Source organism: Protopterus annectens, chromosome 14.part0 (assembly GCF_019279795.1).
Source record: "Protopterus annectens isolate FY-2018-M chromosome 14.part0, PAN1.0, whole genome shotgun sequence".
Taxonomy (NCBI): domain Eukaryota; kingdom Metazoa; phylum Chordata; order Ceratodontiformes; family Protopteridae; genus Protopterus; species Protopterus annectens.
This window is the reverse complement of record NC_056748.1, coordinates 1134647379-1134667073: the sequence shown is the minus strand read 5'-3', so window position 1 is coordinate 1134667073 and position 19695 is coordinate 1134647379. Positions and strand designations below refer to the sequence as shown.

Below are 19695 nucleotides of genomic sequence, written 5' to 3'. Positions count from 1 at the left end.
TCCAGCAATGCTGAAAATGGCTTTGGACTGAAGGGGAGAAAGAGGCCGTCCTTGCAGAATTTGTTACAAATGAGTCAACCATGTTAAATCATTCATGCAAATGGTGATGGAAATGGGTGTGGACATGGGATGGCTAAGAGTCTACCATTGTGCTGCGAGTAACCACTGAAGAATTTGCACATGACATCTTGCCAGGGATACAAGAGTTATTGATGCTGCCATGGAGCCCAGTGTTCAGGGGATTAGTTTCACTGCCACTTTGTTCTTGCTGATTATGCTTGCAACTTGCATCTGAATTGTCCATAGTCATTGTGGAGGAAGAGAGGCTATAGTGGTCTTTGTGTTTAAAATAACACTTATGAATTCTAGCTCTTGGGTTGGCTCTAGGTGACATTTTTCGTAGCTGACAGTTAATACAAAGGAGAAGCATGTTTGAAGAACCTTTTGCCTGGCTTCTACGAGTTGATGCCTAGCCGTGGCAGAGAGGAGCCAGTCATCTAGGTATAGAAACACTTGGAATCCGTGCATTCTCAAGTGAGCTGCTACTACCACCATGCACTTGGTGAACACCCTGGGGGGCTATGATGAGACCAAAGGGCAGTATTCTAAACTGGTAGTGACTGGCTCCCAGCAGGAAGCATAAGAATCTCCTTGCTTACCTGTGCATTTTTATGTGACAGTGCACATCCTTGAGATCTATGGAGCACATCTAGTCATCCTTTTCCAAGAACAGGAGAATAGACTGAACCATGACCATCCAGAATTTGGTTCAACGAACTGATCTAAGTTTGCTGAGATCTAGAATATGTCTACAGTCCCCCGTCTGTTTTGGCACTAAAAAGAACTTTAAGTAATTTTCGGATCCTGTCTGGTCTGGGGGGGGCCGCTTGGATGACTTGTTTTTCTAGCAGCTTTTGTATTTGCAGTCCTCTGTTCCCTTTGACTGGGGGGGGGCATCTGTTTTTCCTTTGCAAGCAGATGGAGGGAGGGAAAATAGTATAATAATGCCTCTAGATATTATCCTCTGCAAACGTATCTTGTGTTATCGGTAGCCAGGCTCTGATGCAGAGACCAGCGACCCTCCAACCCAGGCTGCCTCCAGATCAAGACAATCCGGCCTCTTTTCAGGAGTACTTGATTTTTTGATTGACTGGGTAGAACACCAGGATTTGTTGCTAAGAGGATGGAGTTAGTGAGGAGGGAATAATGTAACCTCTGGATACAATTCCCTGCACCCATTTGTCTGATGTCATCTGTAGCCACGCTCTCTGGTGCAGGGAAAAGCGACCCTAGACTGCCTCCAGAGGAGGACACTTGGGCCTACTTTCAGGAGTGCAGGAAATATTTACCAAAAACAAATCTTGGCTTCACAGACCCCCCTCTGCCACGAGGGCAGTATTTACCATTGGAGCTCCCCCTTCTGCCCCTGGGGGAGCTGTCACTACATGCATCAGGAAAGGACCCTTGGAATGTTTTGAGCCACATATTTCCACCAGTGTTCTGGTTCCTCGAAAAGGGCCTCTGAGGAGTGAAGAAACACGCCCACTGCAGAAAGAGTTTTTCCATCCTTTTCACACTTAGTGACTGAGTCTAACTTTGGGCCCAAATAAGGACGTGTCAAAGGGAGCACTGATGAATATAGATTTGAAGGATTCCACAAAGTCACACAAATGCATCCAGGCGTGTCTCCTTAAGGTTACACCTAAAATGATGGCTCCTGTCGTTCCTTCAGCTGCATGAGAAACTATCCTCACTGAAGAGTTGGAAATGGAGGTCAGGGTGGCCAACTGAAAAGTTAGAGACCTGAACCTTGTCAGAAATGGCTCCTGAGAGGGTATCTGAAATTTTCTTAATCCGATTCCTCTGCAACCTTGTTAAATGTGCCAGGTAATTCAAAGACCATGAGGAATAGGACAATGAAGCACACACACTTGATTCCCTATCCTGTCCATTGGCTTAAACTCTCTATCAGGAGGATGAATAGGGGAACTTTTTTCTGCCAGTTCCTTTTTGGTGGCTGCTGTCATGACCATGGTATCTACTGGTAAACCTTTGGTCCAGAAGGGTTGGTCCGAGGGTGCAGTTATGATCTTGTCTGGTCTCCAGGGTATTGGCTGAACAGAATCAGGGGCCTTCCATGCCCGCTGAGAGATCAATTCAATGAACTCATCAGGGGATGGAGTCACCCAGGAGGTAGATGGTAGAGTGCCAAAAGCCAGCAGGTAAAATGATTCCTACTGAGGACTGTTAACTGCCAAACACCTCTCTGTGTCAAGATTTCCAGGATGTCTCCAAATGATATAATCAGGATGTGATTGTGAGGATCCTTCAAGGAGTTTTCCTCTTGCACTTTCTCTTCCGATGAACCTCCTCCATGGGATACTCTGGGGAGGTATCAGAGGATGTTCCCAAATGTGAGTGCATCCAAGGCCTTGACACCCGCTGTCAAGCTGGATGGAGTGGATGATACTCTGGTGCACGGAGTGACTTGGAAAACTGTTTTGGGGGGGATGGAACAGACCGTCATCCTGGGATAGACAAGGTCCTCTCCATTGCTTTGAAAGCCAATCCACCCAAAGGCAGGAACAGAGTCCAGGCCCAAAAAAAGCAGAATTCTGCACCACACTCTCCCCTGACCGGGACAGATGTCTCCTAAGGCAGAAGCCGGAGCTGACCTGATCTGTGTTGAGACTCCGAGAAGAGACAACTCCAAAACAATTTGGTAGACTCGAACTTCTTGGACCAAACATGACAGGTACTAGTCCAGGAGGTTTCCAGTTCCAAGAAAGTCAGGCGAACTCTGGGACAGCACTGGCACCAAGGAAGACAACGTTGGAAATGAGACAGTTGGTGCCGGACAACTTGGAACCAAGGGCTCTGAGCTTACCTGAGAAGTCAGATGAGGTAAGGTGCCTGGAGGGATGGAAGTGAAAGGACCCTGACCCATTGGGGTAGGAGGCCTAGATGAACCAGTAACTCCTTGTGCCCAGAGTATCTTCCTCACCACTCTTTCCAGCTCTTCTTCAGTGCAACTTCTGGAAAAGCTGGTGAATTTCAATGGAGGAGGATGGTCTAGGAAAGAAGAAAGCAGCTTATCTGGAAAGGGTCAATGGGCGGGGAATACCTGGACGTAGGCACTGTAATAAATTCCTTATTCGGCACTGATGAAGAATGTGTCAAAGGAGCAGTCTTTCCAGGAGGTGGCACTGAAGAAACAGTAGGTACCATTGGTTAAGCTGTTGGTTCTGACGAAACAGGTGGAACAAACAACTTAAGAGTTTTTATCTGTCGAAGCCAATAGTATCAGCACTAAAACTCCATTCCATTGGTCTGAAGACTTGGAAGATGAGGTTGAGGAAGCTGGATTGGATATAAAAGATCTTGATTTGTGTTTGGATGGAAACTTGAATGACAACTTAGAGATGGCCTTACCGAAGGATAAGGGTAACAGCTCCTTCAGAATCATTTTGCTTTTCGCTTCACCAGATTATCTTCTTTCAGCTGCTCTCGTTAGGGGTCACCACAGCATATCATCTGATTCCATTTCTTCCTGTCCTCTGCATCTTGCTCTGTCACACCAATCACCTGCATGTCCTCTCTCACCACATCCATAAACCTCATCTTAGGCCTTCCTCTTTTCCTGTTACTTGGCAGCCTCATCCTTAGCATATTTTTCCCAATATACTCAGCATCCCTCCTCAGCACATGTCCAAATCAATGCAATCTTGCATCTCTGGCTTTGTCTCCAAACCTTCCAACCTGGGCTGACCCTCTAATATACTTATTCCTAATCCTGTCCATCCTCGTCACACCCAGTGCAAATCTCAACATTTTTAACTCTGCCACGTCCAGCTTTGACTCCTGCCTTTTTGTCAATGCCACTGTCTCCAACCCATATAACATAGCTGGTCTCACTACCCTCTTGTAGACCTTGCCTTTCACTTACTGGTACTAGTCTGTCAAAAATCACTCCTGACACTCTTCTCCACCCACTCCATCCTGCCTGCACTCTCTTCTTCACCTCTCTTCCACACTCGCCATTACTCTGAACTGTTGATCCCAAGTATTTAAACATCCACTTTCACCACCTCTACCCTCCCTCTCATTCAAACACGCATATTCTGTCTTAGTCCTGCTGACCTTCATTCCTCTTCTCTCTAGAGCATATCTCCACCTCTCCAGGGTCTCCTCCACTTGTTCCCTACCCTCACTACAGATCACAATGTCATCTACAAACAACATAGCACAACAGGAATTTTCAAAGAGGGAGAGATGTAGAGTAAAGCACCATTCTGTCCATGTATGTGGATACAGTAATCACTTTTTAATGTGAAGTGTAAAAAAGAAGAAACTAAGTTATGAACTAAATCTTTTTGTAAACCTAATATTTCTGAGCTAGCACTTTACAAATGCACTAGGGCTGGGGATAAAACACAAATTGTAAAACAAGCGTAATAAGTACTGCTGTAGTAGAAATACCTGAAGTCCTTTTCACGTTCAGAAAAAAGCTGAGATAACTCCTCAGTGACTTCTTTTCGGACTTGAAATTCTAGCATCAACTTTTCTTTCTTTTCTTTAACTATTTGCTCCTTTAAATTGTTCAACACACACATTAAATCCTATAAATGGCAAAAGATAAGTGTCAGAATGTCTCAGAACACATTTTGAAACAAGTGATATCAGTTTACATCACATCACCACAACTGTTCCTGCGCAACTGTCGGTCAGTATATCATTAAACTGCAAGAACACTATCATTTTCTTTAGAGTTTTTCAAGTAATAATGCAGGCAGTTAAGATCATCTAGTTGACGGATATTTAGCAAAATACAGCTTTAGCAGTAAAGCTGAAATGTATAGCATAAGGGTCTATAATACCAGCAAAACATCTGCCTACAATCTAGCACCAAGCGTACAGTGTAAGAGTCTATAACACCAGCAGAACATCTGCCTACAATCTAGCACCAAGTTATAGCGCAAGAGTCTATAATACCAGAAAAACATCTGCACAATCTAGCACCAGTCAGCTACACTGCTGACTGGAAAAAACTCCTTGCCTTTACTGTAAAAGAACTTACGCGGTCTGATTTTTTATGAAACTCAAGAGTAAAACTACATTTTTTTTGATAATCAAATTTTATTACAATTTTTCAGATAACATATACAAGTATAAATATATCCAAGCATAAGCTTTATACATTAAGCTGCAACATTATAAATAAAAAGTACACTTTTATACCTACCATAAATTTAGATGCTCGAGTGTATATACTGCTGCAGTCATCACACTTGGGTTATCCTGCCGTCAGGCGGTCCCGCAGTCAGGCGAATTCCAAAGTCTTGGTCCGGCGTCGGTTGTCGTCGCTTCCTCCCTGACGTCAGTGCGACAGGGGGATAAAAGAGGCAGCCGACGCCATTTTCTTCAGTCTTTCTTGCCCCAGATGTCAGGTGCCCCCAACCAGGAAAGCAATACAAATAACTATGCAAAAATACCTTAGTAGATAAACAATAGTACTAGCTGTTAGCAAATACACCATATAGACATGCATCCAATAGATTGATGTACATGGAGTTATAACCAACACCCTGGTATGTAGAGGGGATGATGGGAGGGTAACCTGGACTGCAGCAGTATATACACTCAAACATCTACATTTATGGTAGGTACAAAACTGTACTATGTTCATCGTGTTATACTGCTTCAGTCATCACACTTGGGTTGAATCCCAAAGCTATGGATGGGTGGCTGGCACTAAACTGGGTGAGGTGAAGCTAGGATGCCCTGCAGAACTGCAGTGGCAAAACCAGCTCTGGTTTTTGAGTATAATGGAAGGTGGTAGTGCTTGGTAAAGGTGTGCACTGAACTCCAAGTAGCTGCCTCCAGAATGTCCTTGGTTGGAACCCCCCTGAGACAGGCTGCTGAGGTTGCTGTAGCCCTAGTGGAATGGGACCTAATATTAACAGGCACTGCTTTCCCATGGTGCGAGTAGCAAAAGCGGATACAATGTGCTATCCATTTGGAGATGGTCTGTTTTAAAATAGCCTTTCCTTGTGAACCTGCAGCATAGGATACAAAGAGTTGGTCAGTTTTTCTGAAGGTCTTTGTCTTATCCAAATAGTAACGTAGCTGTCTGTGAATGTCCAAAGAGTGAAGGAGTCTTTCTCCTTTATTCTGGGGGTTTGGATAAAAGGTGGGTAAATGAATGGTCTGATTCAAAGCCACACTGGATACTACCTTTGGCATAAAGGTAGGGTTAGCTCGTAAAGAGACTCTGTCCTGATGGAAAATGATGAAAGGTTCCACTGCCATAAGTGCCTGTAGTTCTGAGACCCTGCGTGCTGAGGTGATAGCCAGCAACAGAGCTGTTTTCCATGACAAGTATTGTAGTTCTGCTGAGAAGGCTGGTTCGAAAGGAGGCAGTATTAGTTGAGGTCCCACGGTGGCGTTGGGGGTTTTCTGGGGGGTCTTATATTCTTAGCCCCTCTGAGAAACTGCCTTAGTAAAGAGTGTGAGAATATGGGGGGATCCGTATTATATTGAGCTGAAATGGCTGAAGCATGGATCTTAATGGATGAGAAAAAAAGGCCTTTGTGCAGCATGTCAGTTAAGTATTGCAGTATTTCAGGAATGCTTGGTATCCCAGGATTTTGGCCTTTAGTCTGGTTCCATGCACAAAATCTTTTCCATTTGTCTGAGTATGTTTTTCTGGTGCTGGGCCTCCTGGCCTCCAAAATGACATTCAGGACGTACTTTGAGAGAAGTGTTGATTGATAATTCAAGGTATTCTCCATGCAGCTAAATTTAAAGTCCTGAGCTGACTGTGAAGGATCTGAGAGTTTTGCCGAGTCAACAGAAGTGGAAATTGAGTTAAGATCCATGGAGGGCTGTGAGTCAAGGTCCTAAGTAATGGGTACCAGTGCTGACGTGGCCAGTCCGGAGCAATGAGGATCATTTGTGGACTCTCTGATCTGACTTTCAGTAATACCTTGGTCAAGAGAGGTAGTGGTGGGAAGGCATAGACTTGTCAATGCTGGCCAACTGAATGATAGGGCGTCCACTTTCCAGGCTAGGGAATGATAAGCCCTTGTGCAAAATTTTTGTAGTTGGCAATTGTTGGGGGAGGCAAATAGATCTATGTCTGGGCGGCCCCACCTTTGAGTTATCAGTGAAAATACTTGTGGGTGTAGTCTCCACTCGTGAGGATCTGCCAAATTTCTGCTTAATTCGTCTGCCAATATGTTTTCCCTTCCTGGCAGGAAATGTGCTCGCAGTTGTACTTGGTAAGTCAATGCTGTGTTCCACAAGGTCATTGCCTGTCTGCATAAAGGGTAGGAGTGTGTTCCTCCCCGTTTGTTTATGTACCACATAACTGTGGTGTTGTCTGTCCTTAGTAGTCCTGGATGCAAGAGGTCCTTGAAGGCTGTCAGTGCATTTTGCACAGCTAGCATCTCCTTTTGGTTGATGTGTAGATGCATTTGTTTTGCAGACCATTTGCCCTGTATGCACTGTCCTGCCATGGGTGCTCCCCAGGCGTAGTCTGAAGAATCTCTTGTCATAGTTTGGTTTGCTGGAGGTAAGACAAAAGGAAGACCCTTGTTTATTTGACATGCTTGAGCCCACCACAGGAACGGTTTTTGAAGGCAGGGAATGAGAGATATACTTGTTTCGAGGCTGTGCCTGTGTTGAGTCCATACACTTTCCAGGTACCATTGTAATTTCCTCATATGCAGCTTTGCATGTGGAATTAGTTGAATGCAGGATGCCATGAACCCAAATGCCTGCAGGACTTTCCTTGCAGTGAGCTGGGTAAAAGTTGCCATCTTTTGGAAGTATTGAGTTAGTTGTTTTTGTTTGTCTGATGTGAGATAAGCCATCTGGGCCGTTGTATTTAAGCTGGCACCCAGGAATATTGTGTTGTGAGGGTATTAGCTTTGAATTATTTTTGTTTACTGTGTACCCTAGGCAACTTAGCAGCTTTGTTACAAATGCCAGATGCTGTAAAAGAATGGCCTTGCTGTCCACTTGGATCAGGCAGTCGTCCAGATATGGATAAATTTGTATTCCTCGTTGCCTGCAGTATGCAATTACTGATGCCAGGCATTTCATAAATACTCTGGGCGCAGTAGATAAGCCAAAGGGCAATGCAGAGAATTGATAATGCGTTGTACCTGCCAAAAATCTGAGGTATCTTCTGCAATCTTGTCTGATAGGGACATGCAGGTATGCCTCTGAGGTCCAACGTTACCAGCCAAGACTCCTTGCCCAGCATGGGAAGAAGCTGCTGTAGTGTGAGCATTTTGAGTTTGGGTACCTCCAGGTTTGTGTTTAGAATTGAGAGGTCTAAAATGGGTCTCCAGGCTTTGTCCTTTCTTGGTACTAGAAATAGTCTTGAGTAAAAACCTTGACCTTGCTCCTCTGTAGGTACCTTTGGAATTGCTTTCATATCCATGAGAGCTGAAATTTGCATTTTTGCCTCTGCCCATTGGTTTGGAGGCAGATTTGGCATGCCTCTCATCCGTGGTAAAATGTGAAAATGAAATCTGTAGCCTCGGGTAATAATATCCAGAACCCATTTGTCCTTTGTTATAATGCGCCAATTTTGTGGAAATAGAGCCAGTTTTCCTCCCAAAGGTGCTGCCAGGGCAATTTTGCTTGGCAGGCGAAGAGGGAAGTCATTGTGTTTGTTTCCTGAAGGGTTGAGATCTTTCGTCTCCACCTCTGAGTTGTTGTATGCCATTGTCTAGGCCTGAAAGAACCTTGTGGCTGGCCTCTGCCCCTTGGGCGTCTGTATCTACCCCTTTGGCGTCTGTCTAATGCAGGAAAGGACCAGTTTTTTGATGGCCAGTTTCTGCTGAAACAAGTAGGTTGTGCCTGTAAAAAATCTTTAACTGTCTGCATCGATTTTGCCTTTTCTTCCATTTTCTTTAAAACTTCCTCTGCCTTGACACCAAATAACACATCTTTCTGCAATGGAGCATCCAATAATTTTGCTTTGACATGTTCTGGTAAGGCTTGCTCTTTTAGCCAAGCATGTCTACGTATTACAGATCCTGTGACAGCTGCTCTACATAAGGCTTCCAATGAATCAAAACCACACTGTAAGGTATGCTTTCCCACCTGTTCTGCTACATGCAGCAAATCCTGTATCTCTTTGAAATCAGGTTGATCTGTCTGAGGGATCATTTTCTGCTTTAACTGTGTAATCAAGTACTGCTGGTATTTTAGCATGTGGAATTGGCAGTTTAAGGCCCTCATGGCCAAAGTGGCAGATGTATACACTTTCTTCCCCCATCTTTCTAATGCTCTGGAATCTCTTTCAGAAGGGAGTGGATTCTTAGCAGTAGAGGCCTTAACCCCTTTGGGACCCTGGGAAATGGTTTTGGGGTCTGCAACAGGGCTTTTATATAGAAACTTATGAGAATCAGGAACTCGGAAGTATCTGTCTGGTTTAGCTGGTGCAGGAGGTTAGGAATCTGGGTTTAGACTAGATTCGGTGTAAACATCATCCAAAATGTCTAAAACTGGAGGAATTGCAAGGGGTCTATGTAGTCTTCGGGGGGGGACAGAGGGAATGGACTCTTCAGCATCTGAGTCTTCATATGGAGGGAAGGAATAATCCTGGTCCTCAGAGTTAGCGGAGGAAATGGATGCTTGGTCAGAGGAAGGATAATCTTCCTCCAGTCTAGGCCTTTTGTCAGGAGGGGGTTGTGAACCCCTGATAAGGGTAATTAAATCCTCAGTGATCTTAATCATCTGTTTTTTAGGCATAGGGGCCTGTGGGGGTGTCTGTGGACCCGGTTTCTTAACTTTTAAGGGGACTTTAAGTTTAGCATAAGACTTAATGGAGATAGCTGTCGGTTTGTAGACACCTTCAGAAACAAAAGGCCTGTCCAAAATCCCCGGATCACTGTCAGGGTTGGCGTCCGAGGGGTGAGAAGGAACCGGCTCCTGAGGCCCAGCTGATTCGGTCTGGGAGGCAGTCAGAATTTCTAACTCAGCGGTAGTCAGGGGCTGCTTAGGCGCCTCGCTGAAAACCGGAGAACCGTTGGCAGGCCTCGCTGAGGCCTCGGTATCTGGTCTTGGCCTTGGTTGCCTGTCTTTATCCTTGCGTTTTTAATCATTGCTGATGTCGGTTGCTCCGACGATAGGCTATAGTTAAATTTTCTGCCAAAATAATGTCGGGCGAAATCTGCCCAATGCTTGATTGTACGTTTGTTGAACCTAGCACAAAACCGACAACCAGAGACGTAGTGGTCTGGGCCTAGGCAAGGAATACAATAAGAATGAAAATCCTTATGAGGTATTTGCTTCCCACAAGAAATGCAATTATTAACTTTATCGGACATCGGTCTGAGGCAAGAAAAGTTTCCCCAACGGGGTACTTAGCTTTAGAGAAGACTTCGGGCTGAAATTCGATTCGAAAATCTCAGGAGCTAGCCGACCGGCACTTGCGAACTGTTTCTGCTTCGGGCACCGCGCGGCAAGAAAGACTGAAGAAAATGGCATTGGCTGCCTCTTATCCCCCTGTCGCACTGACGTCAGGGAGGAAGCGACAACAGACGCCGGACCAAGACTTTGGAATTCGGCCGACTGTGGGACCACCTATGGCAGGATATCCCAAGTGTGATGACTGCAGCAGTATAACACGATGAACATCAACTTGATATGCCCATTCCATAGTTAATTTAACTCTCATTCCATTTTAAGTCCAAAATAGATGCCTCTGGAGGACAAAACGATACTCAGACATATGGTAAAATATTGCACGGATATAGGATCAGCATTACAACCTTGCCTCATTGAGATGACAGACTAAGTTTCCCCATACAACAGGATACACATTTATTTGAAATTTCAAGGTAATTTAAATGAAATCAAAAATTGCTTTATGAAGGAAGGATTTTCAGGTTTTTCATGAGCTTTCTGGCTCCGCTAACGAAATGCTTCACCAAAATCATGCCATTGACATCTTGGGGCATCACCGCCCAAAACTACCAATGACAAATCATCTCTACCTAATAACAATAAAGCTCTCCTTTCTTAACTTACTGTAAATAGTAACATGGTCCAAATATTAAAAAAGTGGATGGCAGTCTGAGGAAATTGAAATCCCAAAAGCTGATAATTTGTGGTGTGTTATGTACAAATTACATAGGATCATGAATTGTTAGTACAAATATTTTTGAAAAGGGGAAAATTCCAAAAGTATTTTACCAGACATCTTTTCAAATGACCACTTCTTCAGATGACAGATGCATGGTCTAGTAACTTCAAGAACGGTACTTGAAGCTTCTGTAGTTTACCTTCTGAAACAGAGTGTGATTACCTGAACTTAAGCACCATTGAATCACCTCTAGTTTAGCAGTATTTACTGAGGATACTGTGATACTGCCATCATTTTGGCAACTGCATTATCATGAGGTTTATGAAAGAAAAACATCCACTCATAAGGCTCCACAAAAGTTGCAAACAATTTTGTAGTTGTTAATGTCTTACCTGTGAAAGTTAGATGGAAAGTTATTTTCTGCAGAAAATATCTATTGACTTTAATCAAATTATTATTTATATTTATTAAAGCTATAAGCAGTCAGCATACCAGAAAGAATTTGCAGAATGCCATCAAACATCAGAAAGCACCTCAAATTCAGCCAGGATATTTACAATAAGCATTTATTAAAGATGAAAGAGGTTCTACAGACTTCTCTGGTACCTGCACAATTAGAGGTACACCTTAGTGTACATACATTTTTCAACAAAGCAATGTACCCAGAAGCAAATGTTTTCAACATATGCACAAGTGTTAACAACATAGACTTTAACTAAACTTCTATTTCTATCAAATGTATTGGTTAGATGTGGACTAGTACCGTTGTCTCAGGTTTCTTAGGAAAATAAGGGATAACTCCTTTCATATTAACTTCTTCTATGGCCTGCTCTATTACTCCTATACTATAACCGCCTTGCAGTAGTTCAATGCATAAAGTGTCTAGGGCTCTGCTCAAAGATGAGGCATCAGTATGCAAATGCATTAGTCTAAAAACTTGGTTCTTAACCACATTTCTAGCAATGTGCCAGGAATGCATGCTCATATTATGTAAAATATTTTTCTTGCAGGGTTTCCTGTACATACTAGTTGATAAGGTGCCTAGATCATTAATGTTAACCATTATGTCCAAAAATTCCATGCATGTCACAGAGCTATGAATAGTAAAACTAAGATAGGAAGTCGTGTTCTGTAAATAATCAACAAACTGATCTAAAATATGGGAGAGCCCCTGCCAAACAAAAAAGATGTCATCTACAAAACTTCTGTAGAACTAGTCCACATCTAACCAATAAATTTGATAGCCAACAGAATGGTTCTGACTTACCCAAGTAATATTAACTTTGTATGTGACATTATGAAAAAGAATTGGCCAAATTTAATGACTGGTGACAATATAAGCAAAGTTATTGGTGACATTCCATAGTTTGTCTTTAGGAATAATAAAACTTTAAAACAACGCCTATGTTATAAACAATCTAGGCCGACTAGGACACAGTCCAAACGTCAAAGCACTTATGCCTGTAGATCTTGTAAGGCATGTAGATTTATTTGGTCGACTACCTCTATTATTCATCCTAGGACCTTTAAAGACATCAGTTTTAATTTTTATGCAGACTAACAGTGACAATCTTGTTTATATGGCACAATGCATAGCATGTGAAATGTTGTACATAGGAAATGCAAATAGTTTAAAACCTGCTTTAAAAAGAAGAGGTCTAAAATCACTGATTATACAACATGACTAATATTTTCATTATGATTGGCCAAATGGTTGTTTTTACATGGTTTGTATGTGTATTTTATGGTCTGAAGAAGCAAATACATTGCAAAAGCGCTTACCTGATTTTATTTGTTTTACTAACGTATTTATATATTTGTATAATAACTTCAGCCTACTGGACATCTTTGATTTTTGTATACTATATTACTTTTGGATTCATCCTGGTCCCGGTACGCTTCTTTTTATCATGTTCTTACCCTCTACTTTCCTAATCATATTCTTTCTGTTAATGTTGTCAAATGTTTGCTTCCCCTCCACAAAACCACACTGATATGCATCTGTCAGTTTTGGCAAAACCTTAGTCTCTTAGGTAGTAAAGACAAATACATTACAATCATGGCTCAAAATTTAAATCACTCCATATGAAATTGGGTTTAAAGGATCTTTGCCCTCTTTGGGTAATACAGCCACTGTAGCTTTCATTCAAGATGCTGGCACTGACCCTCCTTTTAAAATACTGTTAACAAAACATTGCAGATCTTTGACACTTTCTTCTCTCCCAACTTGCAAACTTCCACAGGAACACAATTTGCTACTGGAGACTTCCCGGTTTGATTATACATCAAGATTTTCTCTCATCCTCTTCCAGCTTAACTATTAATTCTTGGACCTCATCTGAACTTGGTATATCGAAGTCTTCCATAAATATTTCCATCTGTGTCTTTTTTGTTTTGCCATTCTATGTTCTATACACACACAGAATTTCCAAAATGTCTCCTATATCTCTGCAGGATCTCTGGTTATTTTTTAGTCAAAGTCCATTCATTGGCAACACCTCTATTTTCTGTTGCACAAAGTCATTGTTTTACTATTATTTTTTATGCTCTGGGGGTTAGCAATAAATACTTGCTTAAGAGTAACCTTCCTAAACTCATGCTCCAGCTACTTGCTTCTTTTCCCTTTTGCTCAACAATTGCTCCTCTTCTTTTCTTGAAGATTACCCTTCATAAACAATACTTTAACTTTGAAAATCCCTGTGAATTCTCATTACCCCTTTCCCATCTCTGTTTATCTCGCTCATTTCTACCAAAGGTTAAATTCCATTTCAACTCGCTTCTCAGCTATCCCTTCAGAACAAATGTTATCTTCCCAAACAACTATGTTTCCACTGCCCATTCCTTATATCATCTCTTTTTAATAGGCACTAGGAAAGTGCCACTGTCACATTTTTACGCGATATCCTGAATCTCATTGGTCTTAACAGGTACATGTTCTGAAATAGTTACTGGATGCGTTTTAAAGATTTCACTTAAATACCCATGGCTCCTATGAAATATAATTTCTGTCCAGTCTAAGCCAATTATTGCATACTTTACAGAGCATGTAAATTCTGTCAGGGTTCCTGCAAGAAATATTACATCTTTAAAATACAAGTAATCTATGTGGTATCCCTAAAGTCTCAAGCAACCCACTGAAGAAGCAGACTGGGTCCAAAAACAAAACAATGTAAGGAACTTATTTGTGTGGAAGATGTATCTAGTTAATCACTGTATATTTATCAGATCAGATAATGGTAGTAGAAATAACGAACTTAAACTCGTCCCAAGTCAAAAAATAATTAAAAAAATACATAATCTGAAAAATTGTACTGAATTACTAAGTATTCAAAAGTAATCAAAGTAGGGTAGGCAGTTTGTTTCCAGTCAAAAATCCTTTATTACGTACACATTTTCGACTGGAAACAGACTGCCTACCCTGCTTGGATTACTTTCAAATGATATATTTTTTTCTTATTTTTTTGACTTGGGATGAATTTAAGTTCACCATTTCTACTATCATTTTTTTTTTATTTCACATATTTAGTTCCACATATTCTCAAATCTTCAAAAATCTTCCCTCTTTTGTTATATTTTTCCATAATCAAGACTCAATCCAGTTAGACAGGGAATTGTATAAAATAAGAAGGGAGGAGGGCCGACTATAAAATCCAGCTGTATATTTGGTGTCTTTACAACCTTTTTGGGTATTAACAACATGAAGAAAATACTACATGTATAATATGGGAATGTGGATAAAACTGAAAATAAAGCAAAAAGGAGGATATGATGGAAATAAAGTAAACAAATTGATACATTTATAGAAAATTAAGAATGAAGAAAGGAAGGTCCAGTCACCAGTGAAGTTCTCCAGGGTTCTGTGCTGGGACCTCTCCTGTATGGCATCTACTTTTCTGAAGTAAAGGCCAGTAGCTGACTAAAGTTTGCAGATTACTGCAAGCTAGTTGCAGTCATTGAATCCAAGAAGGACCTGGCCATCATCCAGGAAGGTTTGTCTCAAATACCTAGTGTCAAATCATTGCCTGAAACTAAACGTAAAAAAAAAAAAAAACATTACTGTGACTTTAGGGAAGTCATCTACCCCAAGGAACTACCACATTGAAAATACGTCCCTAAGAGGTTACCCAGTTATTTGGGACTTGGGTACTTACGTGGATAGTGACCTAACTTTTGACAAACGTGTCTATTGTTGTGAGAAAGTCTTTCTATAAACGGCACAGCTTATATATTTCATTGACCTCCCTTTACTCAGCTCTCATTAAGCCAGTCATTCAATATAATGCACTTTTTTGGCACGTACCTGTCCAGACACATGCACCTGGAATGCCCACAGAGATACCTTACTGAAAGTATACAGGCCTAAACATGTCCTTGGCTGACTCAGTGCCCTGCACTATACTCTGTATGCTACAGCCCAAGAGGGGACCTGTGTCTGGCATACAAAACATCCTCAGACCCTATTGCTGATGGATTTACTGCACATCAACAATCAAATGACATCAGAAATAATTGGTCTAGGAATCTAAACATCTTGCGCTACATTAAAATTACAGTTTTGAGGGATGGGTATATTTCATGACAGATATTGCTGCTGTAGAAAAGACTCCCCCATCCACATAAAACAAATTGCATCGCAATAAATTTTCAGGTGCAGCTCAGATCTATGAATGGAAAACAGAAAATTTATGCCAGGACTGCCCCCGTTCTACTAATGGACAGATGTAGCTCCTTTATCTCATGCATGGGTCCCCTCAAATTATCTATGGTATAATACCAGTAACACATTAGGATAAGTATATAATTATCAACTAGGGGACAGGTAAGACTGATCTATAACCAAACAGGATAGGTTATTTTGACCACAAAAAGTGAAACTGGCTAGGCTTAAAATGGCCCCCCCAAGGGAAACTAGCCTAGTCCTTTATGAACCTATGAATGGTATAACACGATAATAATGAAATCTTACGGATGAAATTAAACAAATTAAACACAGAAAGGAAAGATTTGAAGAATTTTATGAGACTGAGGTTTTTGTGGAGATTATTACTGGATACACTGCCTATAAAAAGTAGTATAAAATATAAAGCAAATGTACATATCAATGAAAAATAAACAAAAAATATTATTTTTTGAACTGTAAAAAGATTAAAGATGTTTGGGAAAAATTAAAAATGAACAAGTGTGAAAGTTTTTTGAAATATAAAAGTGGATATAGGCCACACATTACCAATACCCAAAAAAAGATGTACAGTGGGGCCATGATGACTGGGGACAGACTAAAAGGGTTTCATTAGAACCAGAAACACAATTTGTTAAAAAATCAAGTCAGTGGACATGGTATAATATTAAAAGAATATGGAAAAATAAAAAGTTGAAGTTGACAGGATATTGATGGTAACAGTAAGGGTATTGAAAAATATGAAATTAATTGCTGTATAATAAAAATATGACTGTAGTAGTGTCAGCTGAAATAAGAGGATTGTGGAGAAAAGGTTGGGGGAGTAAAATGAAAGGTGTTAGTTTGTGAAACTCGAGATGTAAAATACTGAAAATATTGAAAAAAATTGTAATGCAACTAGAACGGAAAAAAAGAGTGACGTAGTAAGAGGTATGTTTGTGTCTATGTAGGTGCATCTTTTACATCCACCTGATCTACTCGTAAATGTGGCCGTGGTTTGACATCTCCTCTGAAGGACACCACACTCTAGTACAGCACCTCCCAAATGCTGCACAGCAGTCTTTAGTATCGGAAAATTAATGCAGCTACTTGGTAATGGAAAAAAAAAAAAAAAACAGCCTTCTCATCTCTCAAAGGTGAGTGCGTTACCTGTTGAGCTACTGAGACTGCTGCTGCACAAAGGTGAGTGCGCTACCTGTTGAGCTACTGAGACTGCTGCTGCACCAAAGGTGAGTGCGCTACCTGTTGAGCTACTGAGACTGCTGCTGCACCAAAGGTGAGTGCGCTACCTGTTGCGCTACTGAGACTGCAAAAACAACCTTAACAAGAAAGATAATAGTTCTGTTCCTGTTTAAACTGGATACAGAAGGGTATTCTTTACCTACTACACATGTGGGATCACTAAAAAAAACTCCGATCTTACTAGCAGTGTTTAGAATTTAAAGCTTTTAATCCATATCAGATTAATTTAACTCAAAACATGAGAGTACTACCTTACACAAGGGAAATAATAAACAGTGGCCTTAAAAAGAGCCCTAAACTCGGAATTAGGATGCTTTATATCAATATTCTAGATTAAAAAAAAAGACACAAATACTGCCAATATCAAAGCAAAAAATGATTGCAGATAGTTAATAATCTAACAGACAGACACATTTTAAAACACTGTACAGCACTTCACGTCACCCCATTTCCAGCAGGCTTTATCCAGCTTTAGCTTTGTTCTGAGTGGCAGAACTCCCTAGCAGATTTTACAACAGACACTGGAGAAGCAGTCAAGCTTGTTCTGACAAGGTGCCAAGGATTATTATGCTGATGTGGTTCAGCTCTGTCGGGAGCTACAGCACCTGTGTAACTATGTCATTGCTAGAATAGCTTGTGCTATGAGACATTTAACTCTGGACAGACAAGACCGTTGCTTCTATTAGGATGACTGCCAGGCACGCCATCCCCTATCCAACGGGTCATATTTTTGGTTTAGAACAGTGCTTGATATCTTCTTGACAATTATTTTCAGGTACTTCAAAATCCTCTCACTGGCTATTTACTTCACATTGTGCACCTGCAATTCTCTTGACACGCACACTTGAAATTATTACTGGGATATTTTCTTAATTGTTAACAAGGATGCTAATGTTTGATAATGCAATGCAATGCATATATACACAAGAAAAGAGTTATGTACTTGCCATAACATTCCATCTGCGCAATTTTCATTTATCCTTGACAGTTGGATTTGGTTCTAATTTCAGAAAACTCAGCCATCACTACAGCTCGCGCCAGCCAAAAACCCTTGAGCTTCACTTCTACCCTGAATCCCTCTCTCAATTACCTCAGATTGAGTTTGCAGAAATATGTAAACATATGAAACATATTTACAGGAAGTAAGCCAGATGGAAGCCTTCCCCACTGTGTTTGAATAACAAAGTGATAACTACCCCTCCATCACCTGGGAAAACTACTCAGGCACCAATACAGTGGCCCTACCCTTCCTGGAATTCATCAATTCCAGTGCCTTGGACCAGCTCATTCTTACCCCCACTAGAGGAAGCAATATCCTTGACCTGGCTATTACAAACATGGGCAACCGTTGCTCTACACCAGTAGTCAATTTCTCCCTGGTTAGATCCAACCACAAACTAATCACCATGGAAATCCACATCTCACCCACAAATCCCGCAAAGGTAACCAGCATGAAAAACTTCTCCGAAGCTGATTTTGGGCTCCTAAAAACAGAGGTGGCTAACTTCACGGCACCCATGTCAATGGAAAATAGATGCACGACTGCCAAATCATACACCATTGCACTGTACGAACATGTACATAAATGCACGGAAAGTACAGTTGTGTACACTTACCATAAATGTAGATGTTAGAGTGGATTCACTGCTGCAGTCATTACATTTGGGTAGATTCCCAAAGCTAAGGTTGGGAGGAGGAATTTAAACAAAATTAGGACCAGCTATAAGGCCCTGCAAGACTGCAGTGGCAAAACCAGACCTGGATTTAGAGAAAATTGGAAAATGATGATACCTGGTAAAAGTATGTACAGAACTCCAAGTAGCAGCTTCCAAGATGTCCCTAGTAGGGACGCCCCTGAGAAAGGCTGTAGAGGTAGATGCAGCCCTAGTTGAATGGGATCTGATGCCCTGTGGGATAGGTTTTCCATGGTGCTTATAGCAGAAATGAATGCAGTGGCCTAGCCATTTTGAAATAGCTTTTCCTTGTATCCCTACAGCAAATGCCACCAGCAATTGTTCAGATTTCCTTTGAGTTTTAGTCCTGTCCAAGTAGAATCTAAGCTGCCTGTGCACATCTAAAGACTGCAGTATCCGTTCCCCTTGTTCTTTGCGTTAGGAAAGAAGGTAGACAAATGAATGGACTGATTAAGAGCCACACTGGATACCACCTTGGGCATGAAGGAGGGATTAGTTCCGAAGGACACCCTGTCTGCATGAAAGATTATGAAAGGTTCGACTGCCATAAGGGCCTGTAATTTAGATACCCTTCTTGCAGAAGTAATTTCTAAAAGGAAAGCTGTTTTCCAGGAAAGAAATTTTAAATCTGCAGTAGCAGCTGGACCGAAAGGAGGAAGAGTGAGTTTCTCCAAGACAAAGTTACGATCCCAGGCTGGAGTCGGAACTTTCCTGGGTAGCCTTAAATTTTTGGCCCCTCTAAGGAACTGCTTGAGCAGTGGGTGAAAGAGGGGAGGCTCTGTGCTATAATGAGCTGAAATGGCTGAGGCATGAATTTTGATGGAGGAAAAAGACAAGCCCTTATGAAGCATCTCAGTCAAGTATTGTAGAATCTGAGGTAAATTGGACACTGCTGCGTTCATTCCTTGAGATTGGTTCCAGGCACAGAATCATTTCCATTTTGTAGCATAAGATTTTCTAGTACTAGCCCTCCTTGC

General features: G+C 41.5%; 1 protein-coding gene across 5 annotated transcripts in view; it reads right to left on the bottom strand.

Annotated features, from left to right (window-relative positions):
- The window catches only part of KIF20B (kinesin family member 20B), a 1912547-nt gene that overhangs the window by 1297413 nt on the left and 595439 nt on the right, over positions 1-19695 (bottom strand). For all 5 annotated transcript variants that reach the window (XM_044056921.1, XM_044056924.1, XM_044056926.1 and 2 more), the window contains exon 14: positions 4480-4619. In XM_044056921.1, coding sequence (XP_043912856.1) covers positions 4480-4619 — 140 coding nt within the window. The remainder of the gene's footprint in view (positions 1-4479; positions 4620-19695) is intronic.